The 20,782-nt window shown below is 44.9% G+C and overlaps 1 protein-coding gene across 2 annotated transcripts in view; it reads right to left on the reverse strand.

Annotated features, from left to right (window-relative positions):
* Positions 1-20,782, reverse strand: part of LOC146064665 (ephrin type-A receptor 3-like) — a 206,167-nt gene that overhangs the window by 149,567 nt on the left and 35,818 nt on the right. For both annotated transcript variants that reach the window (XM_083178437.1, XM_083178436.1), the window contains 2 exons: positions 17,325-17,389; positions 13,237-13,897 (listed from right to left, as the gene is read on the reverse strand). In XM_083178437.1, coding sequence (XP_083034563.1) covers positions 13,237-13,897; positions 17,325-17,389 — 726 coding nt within the window. The remainder of the gene's footprint in view (positions 1-13,236; positions 13,898-17,324; positions 17,390-20,782) is intronic.

The following is a 20,782-nucleotide window of genomic DNA, read 5'->3' on the forward strand; positions in this document are numbered from 1 at the left end:
CTCCCAACAGTCCCGAAAACCGTGGGAATGTCCCGGTTTTTGGGGACATTCCTGCGTCCCTCCCACGGCCGGCAGTGTCCCGGGGAGAGGGGGGGCTGTTGGAGTCCCCCCTGTCGGCTACTGAGCAGCGGTGCAATAAACGCAGTGCGCATGTGCACAGCGTCTATTCCCGCAGCCAGGGGGCTGTGGGCATGGCTAGAGGCTCACAGAGCCTCTGCGTCATGCCCCCATAGCGTCAAAACAGGTGCGTGGCCTCGCAGGAGAGCCTCGAGTATAGGCTACGCCCCCGAAATTAGGCCACGCCCTCGAGAATTTCCGCCGGCCTTGCGGCGCGCAACATTATGTCCCTCCTCCATCTCCCTGAAAGTTGGGAGGTATGAAACTGTAAGTTATATTGTCCCTTCTATAGAACATAAAATATATTGTTTGCAGATCGGCAGGTGTGTACACAAGATATGTCTGTGAACTACATCATTCACAGAGATAGTGTGGGAGAAATAAGTACACGATATACAATATCTGTGAAAATATACTGACAAATCTGGCTGTATGTACAGGTAACCCCCCGCTATCCACCCGTACACTTGCTGCAGGGACTGTCTGTGACTGACAGCACAACTGGGCGGGCAAATTTAAATTCCAACCAAGTTGTGATGTCACCATAGACACATCATGCAGCCGCACAGTAAGCGTGTATGTTAACCAGAATCAGCTGTTCGGGTGGCGGATTCAGCAGTCTTCAGACAGGTGTGGTAGAGTACAGTAAGGGGGTATTCAATGTCAGGGGCATGGCTGTCGATCTAGCACGACAGCCGTGCTCCTGTCCCGTTCTCGCTTTGCTAGACTGGCGCTCGGCAGTCAGGATTCAATGTCCCGGCCGACCGAGAAGGGGGCGTGGCCACGAGCTGAGGCCGGAAATACTCGAGCTCCGGCCGAGAGATCTACTATTTCCGGCTTTTCTCGGCAGAACGAGCCCGACAGATTCTGAAGTTGGGCTCATTCTGCCGAGAACCCCTGTTCAATGCTGTCGGGGAAGACAGCATTGAATAGGGCTCCGCAGCCATCTCCCCCGTCGGGAGATGGCTGCAGGAACACGACAGCCATTGAATACCCCCCTTAGTGTCTACCAAGCCTTAGTCCATAAACTGCTGCAGCTGTGTAACTACAGTACTGTACTAGCGACCATAGCGGCATTGTGTGGGGCATACCCACTTGTATTCAGATTAAGACATCTACTCAATCAGATTGCTATCTGGAAATGCATCTATTCTTTAAGCTGGGGTATGGGTAAAAGCTGAACTGAACAGAACCCCGGAATGATGGACCAGACAGGCTCCATTCATCAATATATGTAATTCTGGAGCTTGTAGTGTCCGGTCCAGGGAGGTACATTGCCAGGGGTGTCCTGCCCGGAGAGACTGGTCTGATACCTGTCACCAGGGAGAGGAGAAGGGGGAGAATACAGCCTCCCTGCATGGTCCGGGGGTGTAATAATAACCGGAATGGTCCAGACCACACGGGGAGACTGTAATCTCCCCTTCCCCATGTCCCTGGTGAAAGCTATCACAGGGACATCCCCCCCCCCCCCCCGGAGCGGACACTACAAGCTCCGGAATCCAGAGTTTGATGTTCAGTCGGGCGATCCGGGGTCTTGTCCGGGTCCGGTTTTTACTTAGTCCCTTTAAGCTGTGTCCAACTCCAGTACACCATTCTAGGAGGTTATTGATTAGTATTCACTTCTGAGGTGATCCCTACAGTGTTGCGTACACACTTTTTTAAATGTCAAAAGAATCCTAATGCCACAAAATATTTTGTATTTCAGGTTTCTGAAGATGCTGACTACATAGAGATTTTACCCTTTCAGCATTTAGTGTCCGCATTTTCTTTACCCCAAAGCAGACGGTAAATCTCACTTAAATCCTGGCATAGAAATACTTCAGCTTTGTAACGGTTTCAGTAAAATGCCAGGATCTGTGAAGGTCTGTACGCCATGTGGTCCTCACACATTAATCAATTGCCAAGTCATTTTCTTGTTAAGATAATGGAGGCAGGGGTTCAATAACACAAGACTTGGAATTACATTCTGGCTAAGCCGTTACTGGAGTTTTCTAATATCTTCTGACTGGCCATACAATTATCCTGATAGATCAAGTAACTGTTTTAGAAGCAATTCCTACAGAACCTGTAGAGTACGTTTCATATCATTTAGTGGGATGTTTCAACAAGCTATGAGGCCTGATGTATCAAGCTCAGAGACGTGCCGTGAGGTCAGTGGTTGGTGAGGCACTGGCAGCAGAATGACTTGGTGCAGGGGAGCGGCGAGTCCAGCAAACATCAAGGGCGCCATAGCAGCCTCAACCTCCATAATAGTACCCTTATACGCCATACGCAACAGTAATACACCATTTACACATATTGCCACACGGTAAAGCCCGTTACACATATGGCCCACCTTAGTAATGCCCTTTTACAAATTATGCCACACCTTCTTAATCCACTGATTAAAATAATTCCCCTTACACAAACTGTTTGCTACACATTATTTATGCCCTTATACACATAATACACCTTACACATATGTCCTACATGATTAATGCCCATATACACATAAGGCCCCGTACATATATGCACCACATTATTATGCCCTTATACACATAATGACAAATAATGGCCTACACACATTTTTAAATTCCCTTATACACATAATGGTGTTTACATTGCCCCACATTATTAAAATTGCTCTTACACAGATATTGATAATGACCTTACACATATTCCCATTGTCTGCTCCCTGGCTCTCAAAGTGGCAGACGGTATATCCAACTACCAGACAGGTGGCCCCCGGCACCTGTATTACCCCTACTGCCCTCCAGTCTCTGGCTTTCACCCGACTGCCCAGTTCCTGCCCTGGGGCTGCCACTTACCCTCAGGCTCCGGACAGGGCTCCTCGGTTCTCCTGCTGGATGTCCCTTTGGCATGTAGCTGTCAGCTGACAGCGGCCATGTGCTCGGAACACACAGCACTGCAGAGGCGCCCACGGGGTTGGGAGCTGTGTATGCCGACATGCAGGATGGGGGGCTGGGGTGCGGAGATCCGGGCACTGCCTCCCCTGCCTCCCCTGACTGCACGTCCCTGATCAAGCTTCAAAAAGTTATAGAGAGTGATAAACAACCAGCCAATCAGCTCCTACCTGCCATGTTACAGGCTGGTTTTGAAAAATGTCAGGTAGGAGCCGATTGGCTGGTTGTTTATCACTCTCCACTTAATCACTTTTGAAGCTTGATACATCTGGCCCATGGTCCTCTATATTTACTAGTCTAACTAGTGTATGTGCAAGTTAAGCTTTGCGTCAGATGTACTGTAACTAGGAAATCAGTGGGTACCGACTTCACGGGGGGGGGGGTGTTCTTAAACACAATGCGGGGGGGTGTTAACGGGGGTGGGGGTGCGGAGGGGTTAACGGGTTTGTATGTGTTAACCCGCGTGCGGGGGGGGGCGGCGGCCTCCAGCGCAATGAATATTTAATGAGCGCATTAAATATTCACTGCACTGAATTTAGGACCCAGCTTATTGGCTGGGTCCTAAATACCGTTTCAGACCCGATTTTGATCCCAAAATACCGGGTCTGAAACGGGTAGGACCCTCCATTTTAACCGGTTTACATAAACGGCTTTTGTAAAACGGTTATGGGGTCCTGCACCTTTCAGACCGCACAGATTACCGTTTTCAAACGGTAAAAAAACGGCAATATACAGATGGGTCACGGTCCATCTTTGCGGGGGATGGCGCTGGCGTCGCCAGCCGCCATCCCCCGCCAGCGCCATGGCGTTCGTGAGAAGGGGACGCGCGCGCACGAGAGGCGCGCGCGCCCCCTTCCGACGGCGCTTCCAAACGTTTCCCCGGGTCCCCGCCGGCTTGCCGGCGGTAACCCGGGGTCCCCGCCGCCTGCCCGCATCCCCCCTAACCCCCCCCTAACCCCGTCCGTCTCCCTGAGGCGGAGACGGACAGGGTTTCCGCCACGCTAGCGACGGAGACTGAGACGCGCGTGCGCGTGAGACGCACGCGCGTCTCAGTCTCCTCGCTGGCGAGGCTGCTGGCGGGTCGCCAGCGCATACGTTCTGGCGACCCGCCAGCAAGGATGGACCGTGACCCATCTGTACCGTTTACAAAGTGCGGTCTGAAAGGGGCATTAAAGGGGACATGTCTTATGTGTGAAATCCAGAACCCAAAACTTGTCCAATAGTGACTTTTGTTACTTAGCTCAAAAATATCTGGTAGCTGGTTTCCTATTGCAGCCCTGGGGCATTTTTATCTGCAATTATAATAGGGCAAATATATAATGCCAGAGGAAATTTTGCCTTTGTCTTTTAATCTTCTTGAAATGACAAATTAGTAGATTAGGAACAAAGTTTACTTGGCTCTTGGGAGACAGCATGCCCAGGGCGTAAACCTAGAGACCTGGTTGATTTACTGCTGAGTTCACTGTAATCAATAGGAAATATCTGTATTCTGGACTAGAGTCCAGGCGCCCGCCATACTATCCCCTACACAAGCCAGATCGTCAACAGATCAATACTCTAACTAATTTGTCTGCTTTCTACAGTACGTCACCTGAGCTCTGCTCAATGACATTTACTAAACAGGGAGCAGGGCAAGTGGTAATAGCTTGTCCACAGATACACAATACAGCCATTAATGTCCACCTTTTTAATTTTGACCGTTCCCATGTTGACCTAAGGTATGTCAACTTTTCATAGCGTCCTGCTATGGAAAGTCGTCCACCCGGGGGAAAATCGATAAATGATTTTCCCCATCATCGCTGTCCATATACTGTACGCTGGTCAAAAACAGCCAGTGTGTATGGACCTTTAGTCACACGCCATAAGTACGGAAGACCACAGCAGCCAGATTTCCTTCCTTATACTGCCCATACATCTACAGATTAATTGTCAGATCCGGCTGGTTGGAACAAAATTCTGGTAATAGATGAGAGCAAATGACAGTTGACCATTTGCTTTAACATGCTGGAAAACTGCCAAACTGTCACTCAGATATTACCAGACAATCAATCTGTAGTTGTATGGCACATTTAATGCAAGTATAAATACGACTTCAAGCAACCTCACCACCCACTATGTTTCTGTCCACTTTTGACAGGATGGTAACTAGTATATTACATAAGGTGACACTATCCTCAACTCCTCAACAGCAATTTGAGTTTTAAATCAATAAAAAGATATATTTAAGGACGATGTGTGTCCCCATTTTTTTCAACCCCCCCCATCTTTCCACTGCTTCACCCACTGCAATGCTGCAGCTGCTCATCCTGTCCCCACCAGCTCCGCCCACCTGCACTCCTATACCTGCCACTGGCTGCTGATCCTCCTCCCAGGTCTGTCCTGTCTCCCTAGCAATGGAGGTTGTTAAAGCGCGGACAATGGCTTCCATAGCGCGTGCCCTAACGGGATAGGCCAGACCATCAGTGGCGTAACTATAAATTTTGCTCCCCCCATGCCAAAAAGTTTGTGGCGCCCCCCTGCACCCCCCCCCCCCCGGGCTCCTCTCCAGCGTGTGGTGATGATGTCACACACATAATGGAGAAGCTGAAGCACGATAGAGGAAGAGAGACCAGCAGACACTGCTGAGTCCCTTGGCTCCGACGCATCCCAGGCCGCCCCAGCACGCCCATCCTGTACACAGTAGCCAATAGCCAGCTGTGTACAGTCAATTGAATCAGTGGGGGGGGTGGGATTTGTCGTCTCTGCCATGGCTGCACCCGCGCTGCGGCTGACTCGACTCCGGTGCTCAGCCAGTGGGCAGTTGCAGGCAACAGCATGGCGCCCACATAGACCCCACTGTGGCTTGCTCCCCCAAGCGGCAGCTGGGGATGCCTTACAGTAGTTACGCCACTGCAGACCATATTAAATGAATATATAGATATAGCTCTCATTCAGTAATAAAATCTCTGCATGCCAAGAAAGACAGAATATTGGAAAATATATAAAAAAAATGATTAATTTACTAATATTAACTATAAACGAGCCAAAAGCCCAGAGCAGTGCTGGAAATACCAGCATATACTGTAACACTGGAGCTACATGGTGGGTTTGCCTGGTTGGCGCGCATCTAATCTAAGGGTCTCCCGAAACTGCATGTGGCTCCCAGGACGTTGCTCTACTTTAGATGGCATGTTTTAGCTAGCAGTTTAAGTGCAGTGAGGCAGGTTTAATATAATCTGCTTTTAGCTCTAAGGTCACTGCTTCAGGCTTGAAGGTAGCGAATGCCTAGGGGAATTCTACGGACTCAAGTTAGGTTTGCAATCTCAGTAAATTATTCATGGTTCAGAATCGGGACAGAGAAGGCTGCAGTGTTAGCAGCTGATAGAGAGGGACGTCACCAGCCAGCAATGAACAAACACTACTCTTCATCTTCTCCGTACACACATGGACGGTTCTTAACCAAGCATTGCAAGATATTTAATCTAGGGCACGGAAATACCCCATGTGTGCAGGTGCGGATTCATCTGAAATCTTTACCGCGGGATGAATGTGAAAATTGTTTTGTTTTTCAGAGTTAATCCAATAAAACAGTTTTCAACACTTCTGAGCGCTGTGCTTTTTCTAGCTGGAACGGAGACACATCCAATGGCTGCTGTGTATTGTACAGTTGCAGCACAGCTGTGATAAAGGAAAAAGATAGCAATGGATATGGCTGCCTGGCAAGGTTTATTGTAGTGAATTACACATTTTGTTAAAACTGATTGTGCAATATCATCGGAAATCTGTAGCTCACAAGTAGATAGGCTGTAAGAAATATTTGGATTATTTTGATAGGTCAGAAACAGAGAGGTCACAATACATATCAAATTTATTAACAATTGGGGTATATGTATTAGAGAAATATTTTAACTCCCTGTCTGCCAACAAAGCACCGTACCTGGAGTTTACACACCTGCTGTATACCAAAAATACATATAACTATATATGTGTTGAGAGCCAATTAACCTATCAGTATATTTTTGGACTGTGAAGTACCCAGAGTAAACCCACACAAGAGTGGGGAGAATATACAAACTCCACACAGTTAGGGCCATGACGGAAATCGAACCCATGACCTCCTCACTGCTGTGAGGCAGTAATGCTAACCATTCCACCGCCTATGCTGATCAAATAAACCACAGGTTCTCAAATTCAGTTCTCACAACCCCACACAGCGCAACTGCCGGGTATCCTGGGAAACGTATCATGTGTGGAGTCCTGGGGGCTGAGATTGAGAACCAATATAACCGACTTTCTTCAAATTTTTTGTATATGTTGCATGGAGGTTGTTATCACTTGTCTATAAGGTTACCTGGCACACCTGGGTTTTTTCCACCTCAGTTGTGCCTGCCAGCACCCGAAAGTGTAACATGATTTGTTATGCACATACAGAGCCTTATTCTAGTTCACTCTTTCTGACAAAATCCTTCTTAGATGGACAAAACCATGTGTACTGCAGGTGGGGCAGATGTAAAATATGCAGAGAGAATTAGATTTGGGTGAGTTATTTTGTTTCTGTGCAGGGTAAATACTGGCTGCTTTATTTTTACACTGCAATATAGATATCATCAATAACATCTGCGCCACCTGCAGTGCACATGGTTTTGTCCATCTAAGAAGGAGATTTTGTCAGAAAGAGTGAACTAGAATAAGGCCCACAGTCACAATGGGCCTTATTCTGGTCGGTGCGGCCGGATCCGATTATGCAGCCAGGACCGTGCGTGCGAAACCCCGCCTTCCATACGGATCGCCAACTCCGTCCGTACGCGGTAAGAAGCTGGCCGAACGGACCGCACGTGTATTTTACACGGAATACGCCTCCTCCATCTAAGGGAACCTCCCCCATCATTCGATGGTCGCAGACCATCGAATGCAGGACCGAGTGCTCCACCAGCTCCCGCAACCTCAGACCACACGGACATTTTTCCGTCCAAAAGCAGGGATCTGGGCGGGCAGCTGACATCCGGCGATGTCCTACACGTAGGTCACGGCCGCATTACCATACGTACGCCCAGCATTTGCATGGGAACGCCCATGAAACGCGGGGCGTATGCATATGGTAATGAGCACAAATAGCCCTTCACGCCCCTCTCCACCCCCTGTTCGGAGTGTTCACATATCATGCGGGATTTGGCCGTACGCCCCGCTCACACATGCGCAGAGACGCCTCTGCACATGCGCAGACACAAAACATCGGCGGCCCGAACGCACGCGGATATATCCGCACCAACCAGAATAAGGGCCAATGAGACACAAAATCTAGACAAGCCACATATCATTGTATGTACCTGTATCTGCAAAACAACCAAAATTCAACTAAAAAGAGATAGCGCACTTAATATATCAATGTTTCTAATATAAAGACACACTTTAAAACAATTCATTTGAAAATCAATAAATATAGCATAATAAAATAAAGATCAACAATGTCGCTAAAATCTTCTGAGGAAACCCTCATTATACCACGAGGGAGAAAAGAGTCAAGAACGGGGAAACTTTTGCTCAACTTAAATGTCCATTGGTCTCAGTTTTTAATCCGGACCTGTACCCGCCTATGAATCGCGGACTTTTGGCCGACACAAGCAAACATCAAACTTAAGCTGGCCATACATCAGAAAGATCGATCTTAAGATTGATTGCGCTCATGATTGTGTACAATTTCCCTTGAAATCCTCGGCAGTCCTTGGTGGTTTTTGGACACACAATCTACACACAATCGATCATACAATCAATCATACAATCCATCTACTGCATGATTGTGTACACAAGATGTGCACACAATCTGCATACAATCCATCTTACAATCAGTCATACAATCCATCTGCTGATTGATTGTATGATTTTGTACATAAGATGTGCACACAATCTGCATACAATCCATCTTACAATCAGTTGAGATTGTATGATTGGGTACAATATCTTTTTGATGTATGGTCACCTTTAGCCCTCCACCTCCAGAGAAACTAGAAGGCATCCAGACTGCGGTGAACGGAGACCTGCGGCGATCCTGCACCGCCTGCCCTATCGGTAGCCACTATCCATCCCACGCAAAGGACAGGAGAGGTAACATCACGGCAGAGGTTGCTCCCGGCTTATATCACATCTGAGCCGCGCCGGTTGAGGCGACTAATTCCATCGACCACAACGAAGGTTACTCCCGGCGTTGGCTCCTAATACAACAGAGCCACGCCGGTGGAAGCGACCTGCTTACTGACTTTCCTGCCCTATTCCATCATCCTCCTGTCCTGTGGTAACATATCCCTAAAATATCAGGACTATTACAAAGCCCCTGAAAACATATGGTTTAACTGAATTTTGCCTTCTATTTGTCCTAAGGACCAAATTGATACAACTTATCTCTGGACACAATTGTCACAAATTATATCCAGTGGAGGCTCCCCCCCCCCCCCCCCCTAATATAAGGATTCAAGTGGGTAAGAGCACCGGAGCTAAAGTTTGTTGATATCTGACTTTTGGATAAACTTTTAGTGACATTAAGTTGATCTTTATTTTATTATGCTATATTTATTGATTTTCAAATGAAGTGTTTTAAAGTGTTTCTTTATATTAAAAACATTGATATATTAACTGCGCTCTCTTTTTAGTTGAATTTTGGTTGTGTTGGTTTAATTGTTGGGAGCAGCACCGTAACCTATTAATGCTGTGGTACATTTAACATTATATATTGTTTATCTAATTTAGTCTCATTTTATAATTTGCGCCTGATATACAATCGGTATATTTCTTGTTAGTTTAATCTGCAAAACAAATAATGGTAACTGTAAATACTGTATAAGAAAATGTTTTATGCATATACAGTCATTATTACATACAGGAAGTAGGCATGATATATATAAATTTAATCAGCAAAAGCTACTTTTATCTAGATAGCATCCTGATGTGCACAACATGCACTTAATGGTAAAAAAAAGAATGGAAACAATACATACACAATACCTGAGCTATTTTGACAAATCAAAGTATATTTAGCATTTTTAAGGTTAGTAATAATTTTTAAAATGTTTATTTGTTACAAATGTGCTCAAATGATTGCCACTTTAAAAAAAATTGATAAACTCTACCAAAATCTCTCATTTTCTGAATCTCACACCTTATTACATTTGGCCCCAGCTGTTTTTTGTGAGACTTGTTAACTCGCATCCCAATACTTCCTGACCTGCAACTATTTACTATGGGGGTATTCAATACGGGATTCTGACTGTCGGATACGTCCCGACAGTCGGAATCCTGGGCCGTTCTAACTCAACTCGACTGTAACTCGACAGTCAGAATTTAATGTTTTGGAAAGTGGAGTGTTTGGGACAACGGCCACGAATTGTCGAAAAACGTCAGTGAATACGACAGTCTGCGGCCATTTCCGACAAACGAGATCCAACTTGTTTTAAAGTCGGATCTGTTTTGTCGAAATCTGCTTCAATGCTGTTGGAAATGGCATCATTGAATAGGGGATGCAAACTATTTACTCAGGCGGAAATAGCATCCAGGATTGAACACCCCCCTATATATGTAGCATTCCAGTTGATTTGCATAAATTGGACCCTTCCTGGTGTAAATACCAGCAGAAGTTGGATTTGCAAACGGAGCGTAAAAGATTCATACATTACATTGGTCGAGTTACGGAAATAAGTCGGACATTCTAGCGTGGGCTCTCATTCCATCCCAGGCCATGACCGCGATACATGGGAGAGGTGGAAGGGGAAAGAGAGAGAGAGCACAAGCAGGAGAAGAAGTGGGGAAAGGAGAGCAATGAAGACCAAGAAAGATAAGAGAAATGCCCCAGTGGAGATCAGGGAGAAGGAAAACAAAAGGAAAGGAACACAAACACACCAAGATGATGAATGGGACAGATTATGCTATAGTAAATAAGGTGCACTCATTCAACCCTCTTCCTAATGATCACCATGAAGGACCCTGAAGACTTTTGAGGTTAATAAATTCTGTTCTAGAACTTTGCAATATCCTGCAACAAACACCCCTTTTCTCTTCCAACCAAAGAAAATCCATGTTCAAGTAAAAGGTTCGTACCAACGGGCATTAAGCCAATTAAATTCTTAAATCAACCTTATTCCCGACTCAATAAGTCCGACCCGCGCCCTTCTTTGAGTACGTCTTGAACTGTTGCTCCAGTGTGGATTCCTGGCCTCCATTCTTTGTACATTATAATCTCAAGTAATGGATATGAGAATAGAGCTCAAATAAATCAATTGTTCCAAGTGCTTTTCCTGGCAGGTATCAATTACACCCTCTTTTTATGTTAACTTTAGGCTTCATTTTATCCAATTATTTACTGATTTCTGTGCTTTCTAAGATAACGATATCTCCCTGGGTACACTTCCGAGAATGGCTCTATTATACAAAAATCACAGTTTTTTTTTTACTGGTTTTCTTGAATGTACAGATAGGAAGGCACCACGTTGGCAGCCACTCAGAGAAGCAGAGCCGCCACTACGAATCTTGGGGTCCGGGACTGAACTTCAGTCCGCCCCCCCGAGTACCATTACTTCCCCCCCCCCCCCCCCCTTAGAGTACCATTACTCCCCCCCCCCCCCCCCCCCCCGAGACCATTACTTACCTTCCTGCATGCCTCCACTCTCTGCGTGCATCTCCTTGGAAGCCTGCAGAGCGCCGAGCTGTTCTGTGTCCTAGGCTCGGCACTCTGCAGGCTGCACTGTGTATTGTGCGTGCCTGGCTGCGGGGCTGCCGGGTAGGGGAGGTGTTGTGCGGGGGTGGGGAGTGGCACAGTGCCGCTGCCCTGTGGGCATCTGCCCGGGGCCCTCCAGAGGCTCCAGAGGCTGCACTACAGTAATATTTGTAGAAAAGTGTCACATATATATATATATATATATATATATATATATATATATATATATATATTAATGTAAATAAAGATGCATAGATCATTATACAGTATTTAAATTCAGGAGCACAATAATTATTAGAAATTTAAAAAGGGGCATATATATGATTTAGTGTAAAATAGATGAGACAGCAATCTAAGTTATTCTGTGTTTGTAGTGGTGCCGGGTCCAAAAGATAATTACTATGGTCATTCAACCTCTCCAGAAAGAAAGAATTTTGGTACCCACACATGTATTCAGCTTTTATAGAATTGCAGTTTATTCAATCATAGTAATATGTACAGCAGCGCAGGGCTGGCCAAACCTGTCCTCAAGATCTACCAAAAGTTCACGTGTTTCAGGCAACATGTGGATCTATAATATGAATGAATGCAGCAGGTGTGAAAATGTGACAGTTAGTAATGACTACAACTGTGCACCAGCTAGGTGATCTGGGTCATGTGACAGTTAGTAATGACTACAGCTGTGCACCAGCTAGGTGATCTGGGTCATGTGACAGTTAGTAATGACTACAGCTGTGCACCAGCTAGGTGATCTGGGTCATGTGACAGTTAGTAATGACTACAGCTGTGCACCAGCTAGGTGATCTGGGTCATGTGACAGTTAGTAAAGGTTACAGCTGTGCACCAACTAGGTGATCTGGGTCATGCGACAGTTAGTAATGACTACAGCTGTGCACCAGCTAGGTGATTTGGAAAACGTGGACCATTGGTAGATCTCAAGGACTGGTTTGGCCACCCCTGATGCAGGGTATACATCACCGGATGGCCATTTGGTCATGTATACCCTACATGTCACTATGATTGAACAAACTACCATTCTACAAAAGCTGAATACGAGTGTGTGGTGAGTGACCATATTATTTGGTTTATGAAAGAGACAGATAATGAACTTTATTTAGAAAGTGTGGGATGGGCCATGGCTAGTTAATGTTGACCAATGCATATATGTGGCAGCAGTTTAACAATCTCTAATTGCCATCCACTGGTAAATTGAATTTCCTAGCGTCAAATCTGGATTTTTAGATAGATAAATTGCAGACAAAATGTAGCGTTATGCAGCAATTAGAAACCAGACAGATAAAACGCAGATTGATTTACCCCCCTACCCCAATTGTCCACGTCTGACCAGTTAAAATTGTCACTTTAGTATGTGCTTATAATGAAAACATAGTTAAAAACTGAGCAGACAGGTGTGATTTCCCATATAGGAATAATTGCAACGGAATATCTGTCAAATAGCTGCATAATAAATATACACAATATAGATTTCATGTATCAAACACAAAAGAGGTTAAAGGAACAGGGTATGTAACTTACGCTGGCATGTATTCCTCTTCTCTTCATAGCCTGGCTTGCAGGAACAGCGACCGATAGGTACCAGCCATCCTCCATCAGCACTGCAGTACATTTTGGGCACATCAAACTCCACTGAGTTATTGACACACGATCCCTTTACTTCCACCAAGGCCGAGTCCCCTCCAGTGACAGTGTCAGGGAACACGGCCAAATTACGAGTGGTCATCGGACACTTTTTGTAAAAGACCCGGACTGACACTAAAGCAATACATGCTCCGACATCTTGAAAAGCCAAGTAGAAACCTTTCTTGTACAAGTTACTTATGTCTCTCACTTCTGTGTTCAGCTTCATGACTCTATCACCAACATCCACCTGGGTGAAACTCTCATCTGCAGCGATAGTGTCAATTTTAATGAACTGGTTCTCATGGATGTGCCATAGATTGCTGTTGTTGGACTCGTAGTAGTACATGTTGAAGGTCTCCTTGCATGTGCCTGATACGCCCGGTAGACTGTTGCAGTCTCGGAGGGTAAACTTGATCTCAATATATACACGTTGGGCCCCTCCTCTAGGGATCCAGCTGGTCCTCAGCCAATTATTTTGGTTGACCTCTAGGACGTTACAAACTTGGTAAGTTCTCATAGGGGTGTTTCTTTCATCCATTACGCTGATTTCTTCCCACTGTTAGTGATAGACACAAGCACATGTATAAGAAAACACAGAAACCATCTTCGCAAATAATAAAAAAAAAATCAGTGAAAAGTTTATTTAATTTCCATAGGTCCATATGTACAAATAGGGAAGTGTCATACATATTAATAAATGCACATGCTTCAATGGGGCATATGTATTAAGCCTGGCGAAGAGATAAGCTGGAGATAAAGTGGAAGGAGAGAACGCACCAGCCAATCAACTCCCAACTGTCATATTTCAAACACAGCTGATTGGCTGGAGCGTTATCTCCTTCCACTTTATCTCCAGCTTATCTCTTCGCCAGGCTTAATACATCTGCCCCAATATCTCCAAAACCAGGCTCATGGTTGAATGCGTCTAGTTTTAGATGCCTAAAGATAATCAACAGCGTCTAGATCAGGGATGGGGAACCTTTGGCCCTCTAGCTGTAGCTAAACTATGCATCCCAGCATCCTCTGCAACAGTTTTAGCATGGCAGAATAGAAAACTGTAGCAGGGCATGATGGGATGTGTAATTCAACAGCTGGAGCGCTAAAGGTTCCCCATTCCTGGTCTAGATGGACTGTAACGGAAGATAGACATAAACGTTAGATCGATAGGAACGTGATCGACAGTCACAAGGTCGACACATGTTTTTCATGATGACTATCTTTAGGCGTCTATCTAGACCCGTTCGACCAATAGTGGTTGACCATGTGATTGTCGATCTAGACGCTGTAGATCCACTATACCATAAAAGCATAGTCTGCTGTGAGCTTAAAGCTGTGTACACACGGGGGGGGGGGGGGGGGGGGAGGGCGATATATTGCTCAGTGTCTTCTTTTCATCAGCAACCAGAGATGGTCGCTTATCAAAGGGAACCTCTGCCAGGGGAGCCAAAGAGGGATTAAGCTGGGCTAAAAACGGGAGCGCGCACCCGGCAATTTATCGTCAGTGCACACTCCAATCGCTGGCAATATGGTCGCTCAGCGACCATATTGCCAGCGATTATAGCCCGTGTGTACGCACCTTTAGACCAGATAGCATGCCTGGAATCAAACATTAATGTGATAGCTATGTATATTGTAATAATTTTGAACAATAGTGTTAGGACCTGCAGAAAAGTGGGGTCCCGTGAAGGGGGCTGCAGGCTTAGATGCATTGATCAGTACATGAACTAAATATCCACTATTTATTATTATTAGTTAATATAATGAGTGTAGAGCCCCTGCAATTTCTATTTAAACAATGTGGTCACAAGCCATAGGACACCCCAAAACTAGGAAAGGTGAGTGCCGATGATTAGTGTATAATATATATATACTGTGTGTGTGTGTGTCTGTAGAGCTTTTTTGGATGTTTAACGAGGATTCAATATAATGTACCAGCATCTGAGAGAATACCCAGTACATTAATTTGAGCTCCATCGGCTGTCACTTGGCGACATAAATCAGGTTTTCCATGACCCCCTCTACTGCTTAACATGCCAACATTCCACCTGTCCTAATTACATAGTTGGTGTATATTAGAGGTTTGCATCCTCGGTCCTCAAGTATCCCCAACAGTGCACGTTTTCCAAGTCTCCACATAGAATAAACTGCAATATAGATCTCACTTTGAAGTAAAACCCCACCCAAATCTAATTCTCTCTGCACAAGTTACACCTGCCCCACCTGCAGTGCACATGGTTTTGTCCATCTAAGAAGGATTTTGTCAGAAAGAGTGAACTAGAATAAGGCCCAGAGAGACTAACTCATTGGATGTAGTCAACATGTCGACATTTAGAATGTTGACACCATCATGTTCAGAATGTTGACAGCCATTATGGTGACACATGAATCAAGGGTTCAGCTACAGTAGATTAAGGGTACGCTGCAATAAGATTTACGATCATGTTGTAATTCGGGTTAATCTTAGCCAAAAATACCATTGCCGACATTCTGCCTGTTGTCTTCCAGATATATCATCATAATGAATGTCGATATGATATATGACACCAGAACTCACAAGTATGATGGATTTCTACAGCTGATCTCACAAATGCACTAAATGTGTCACATTATTCATGCAACAGCTTTATCACAATGAGTGTGATTGGGTTCTCAGACTTTTCATTTACGGTATATTGAAAAGAAATCAAATATTTTATAATATTTTACGAGAAGCGAATGCTACAAGATGCCTTTTATACTGAAACAGCTTCAGGTTAAATGGTCAGGGTAAATTATAAGGTACTTGTGTACAATCACGGCTCCCACGATGTCCATCGTATAGTAAAAAATCACATTGCATCGCATGCGATCGCATACGATTTTTAACAGAAATGCATCCAAATGCATTGAAATTAGTATCAAACATGTTCAATGGCCCCCAAATGTCATTTTTGAGGCTGTACCACCCCCACTATCAATGCGAACCCGAAGCGTGGCGAGCGCAGTGAGCCCGCGAGGGGCGGCGGTACGCGTCCTATGACCTTTTCATACCCCACTATCCACGTCGGCGTGGAGTTGAGAATAGAATAGTGCGGCGAGCGCAGCGAGCCACCGAGCCCAAAGCGTGGCGAGCGCAGCGAACCCCGCGAGGGGACAAGGATACCTTCACAGATATACGCGTCCCCTCGCGGGCTTCACAGGTGTCCGCGTCCCCTCGCGGGGATCGCTGCGATCGCCACGCTTCGGGCTCGGTGGCTCGCTGCACTCGCCACGCTTTCAATGCTCAACTCCACGCCGAGGTGGATAGTGGGGGTATGAAAAGGTCATAGGACGCGTACCGCCGCCCCGCGCGGGCTCGCTGCGCTCGCCACGCTTCGGGTTCGCGTTGATAGTGGGGGTGGTACAGCCTCAAAAATGACATTTGGGGGCCATTGAACATGTTTGATACTAATTTCAATGCATTTGGATGCATTTCTGTTAAAAATCGCCAAATGTAGTGGCATGCGATGGGATGCGATTTTTGCCGTTTTTAAGCAATTTTTTTTAAAATCGCATGCGATCGCATCGCATGCAATCGCATGCGGTTTTTTAAAGATTGTTTAAAAACTGCAAAAATCGCATCCCATCGCATGCCATCGCATGCCACTACATTTGGCATGTGATGGCATGCGATGGGAGCCGTGAAAGTACACAAGTACCAATTATAATACTAGTTATTTGTATTGAGATGCAAGAACTCCCTGTTCAGATCATTAAGGCAGATGTATTAAGCCTTAACAAGAGATAAATGCAAGGGTGATAAAGGGAGATAAGCGTCCAGCCAATCACCTGCTAACTGTCATGTTACAGGCTGTGTTTGAAAAAGTCAGAGCTGATTGGCTGGACGTTTATCTCTCTTTATCACCCTCGTATTTATCTCTTGTTAAGGCTTAATACAGCTGCCCCATTGTTCCTTATAGACCATTGCATTAGGTAAAGTAAATTAAGACATTCAAAATACCAACCCCTTCTTGTGGATACGCCACCCATCCCAGGTCTCCTAGGGCTGACATAGAGTCCAGCAAGGTTACTAGAGGAAAGAAAAAATAGATTGGTTAGTGTTATGGTGTCCAGAAAATGGGAGAAGCGTAGATGACAGATACATGTGAGCACGCCAAACCAATGTTTAATGTACATGTATGTTTGACCAACAGACACATGGTACGAGGATTTATGTATCAGAGATATACAGTCTAGAGGCATAAGTGGAAATGTAGAAATGATAAGCTGTAAAGTTTCACACGTTCCCCACAGGATATTTGAAAGTACTGTATCCTATGTTATAAGTTATTGTTATTGTCTCTTATAAAGTGCAGTCATTGACAATTGGAGGTTGTAAAGATGTTAGTGTATGTATTTTTGCATTGTTACTGTTGCACCAAGCACAGGAAAATAGTTGACCCAAAGCTATCAAGCCCAGCAATTCTGACGTGTCACTCAATAGAGGAGCACATGACCTGGCTGCAGCCGCAACAGGTGCTACTTTCTTTTGGCAGAGGGGCTGTCACTACCCCCCCCCCCCCCCCAGCCTGAAGAGGAAACAGCCACCTGCCCTGAGTCCCAGCACATGCACAGTTGCTCTGGCAACTTTCACGGGACCGATGCAGTCACCGTGGTGCGACAGCGCATGTGCCCCCGCCCCCGGCTTCTATGGACTGCAGTTATTGCAGCCCATAGAAGCTCGACTGGGCTGCATGATAAAGCAGGAGGTGGCTTCCTACAGGGATCCTGCTCTCTACTTATTGAGAGTGAGGAAAGAACTCCCAATGGCACTGCATCAGTGTCTGAGACTGAAAGGTGGGACTTCCAATAGGAAGCCACTGCCAGTCAAAGTGAAGCAAGTGTAGTCTCACAGACTGCTGCTGGCTCACTGACACTGAGCTGGGGATGGGGGGGTCTGCAGCCCGTAGGGAAAATCCACCTGTCTGGCAGGATAAATAACACCATCTGATTGACTGTATATCGTAACACCTGAGGTTACAAGTGAACTCAGACTAGAAATATTTTGACTACACAAAATGTGAAAGAAAACCCATCTGGAAGCATACTGAGAACAAACATTATATAATTTAGATGATTAGTGATATATATATATATATATATATATATATATATATATATATATATATATATATATATACACACACACACACACACACACACACACACACACTGTTTGGTAACTGTTTTTACCTAAATAGAACCATACTAGAGTATGTCAGCTAAATTTTGTTTATATTCTTATGAGCTCTATTAAAAAAAACTGTTTTATGGACAAACGTCTAAGGAGGAGTGATTCTGAGATTTTGGATAGCTTTATCATTCTTTTATATTGCTACGGGTTCACTTAATTGGACGTTATTGCACTTTTGACGTTATTTTTATACATGATAGCACTAGCAGGAGCCCTTGTGTTCTATTTTTTTTTCTCTTTAGATTTGGTTTGGTGCTATTATTACCACCATTTATTTAGGACTTACTTTGGACTTTACTTATATCGTATGTTGTACTAATCAGTGTTTTGTAACATTTGTACCAATACCTGTAAAATATGTAGTTCCTAGTCAGCTAACAGCACCTCTAGATGAATTCCAAAGAAGAAATATGGAAGTAAATGGCAGAAAAAAAGGTTCATTCTTTTTAATATTAAGATGATAAAATATCCTTCAAATCTCAAAGTAGCTTTGAATAACTTCCTTATCTTCTATGTGTGATGGAAGTCGATTTCAGTGTTTCCAACTCCAACCCTTATAGACCTTACAGTGCATGTTAACTGGATCTCCTAGTTTGATTGATTAACAGGTGTAGTCATATTAAAGATGTTTCTAATTATTTAAATTATGATATTGAGGAGTTACAAAACCTCTTTAGGGGCAGTAACTGATTAGCCAATGGGCTGATCAGACTGCAGCCTAAGGTGCTTAGGTTGTGGGGGTACCACTGGCGAGATCCTTCCTACAATGAGGAGCTTATTAAATCTATGACAAGCTTCTGTCCTAAAGTTTGGCCTATCCACACTTCACACTTTTTCCACTAACATGCCTGGCAGGGAACGCGTTAAACGGTCAAGGTAATGAGGAACCCGCCATGATAGCCTGAAGGATTTTCTAGAATATTTATAAACAGGTCATTGGTTTTTACTTCAGTTCATTACAAAATGATAAGCAATAGTAAACCCTTCAAGAAAACTTGCCTTTATACCAAAGAACCTGGGTCTGTAATTCTGAGGTATGTAGGTGTAGCTGGGAGTAGGTGTGTGTGTGTGTGTGTGTGTGTGTGTGTGTGTGTGTAATAGGCATCAGGTAGAGAGGGTTAGGGGTGTAGGAGTAGAGGGTATTTATACTTACCCAGCCCCTGTGGGGATTCTGCTAAATTGGATGCCCCTGTCTGAACTGCCAGTTTCCCATATGTATTATTTATTTATAATGTGCATTCTCCCCAGGTAGGAGGCAGGCGGCCCTCAGAGTCTTATTCAAGCAAGTAGTTGGTTGCAAGACTCCCATATGTGTCTGTGTGTAACTGAAACACTGGCATCTGCTGGCAGCGAGTGAAACTACACCACAGAAACACAGAGGCAATCACAAGGTAGCAGACTAGCTTTCAAAGCTTTTGCTTCGAGCAGGCTTAGCAAGTACATATATATATATATATATATATATATATATATATATATACACCTTAACCAAAAAGAAACCTTCCCATTCAGAGAATGACCTGTTCTATTTCTCTGCAACAAGCCTCTGCCTATCTTCACAGTCCTGGGTCCTGAACCTAAACCTGTCTCTCCATTTTCCATAAGTACAATTTTAAGATCCAAAAGAAATGACCACAATAACTTGCATACACTCATTGGGCGGTATTCAATGAGAATACCTGCGAGGTGCAGCGAATCCTTTTTAGGATTCGCTGCACATTCGCCACGTTGCAGAGCCTCGCCGGCTCCGGTATTCAACAAGTCAGGGGCTCGCTGCCCCTGACCGGCGAATATGAGCTCCTGCGGCGAACGCCGCAGGGAGCCTGAGGACGGTGGCAGGCAGAGAGATGGAAGTCTCTCTGCCTGCCCCAAAACGTTTGTGGGGGGGAGGTGGGCTCCCCGGGTGCCAGGCAGCACAGGCTGCCCCCCGGGGGTGCCAGCAGGGGACCGCTATATTCACTACACCCGATCATAACGATCGGGTGCAGTGAATATATGAATATGTAATGAGCGGCTCGGCTCCGGCGCCCCCTGCTGGCTGCTGTGTAAAAAAAAAATATATATATATATTTTTTTTTTTAAATTAAATATATATTCATGTGCTTACAGCACATGAACAAAAATAGCATGCCCCTCCTCAGAATAAAATTCCTGATTTTTTTTACACCAAATGTAAAAAACAAAACACTTTATTTTAAAAGTTCACATTCCCCTTCTCCATAAAAAAAT

The sequence above is a fragment of the Crinia signifera genome, chromosome 3 (assembly GCF_055691185.1).
Source record: "Crinia signifera chromosome 3, ASM5569118v1, whole genome shotgun sequence".
Taxonomy (NCBI): Eukaryota; Metazoa; Chordata; class Amphibia; order Anura; family Myobatrachidae; genus Crinia; species Crinia signifera.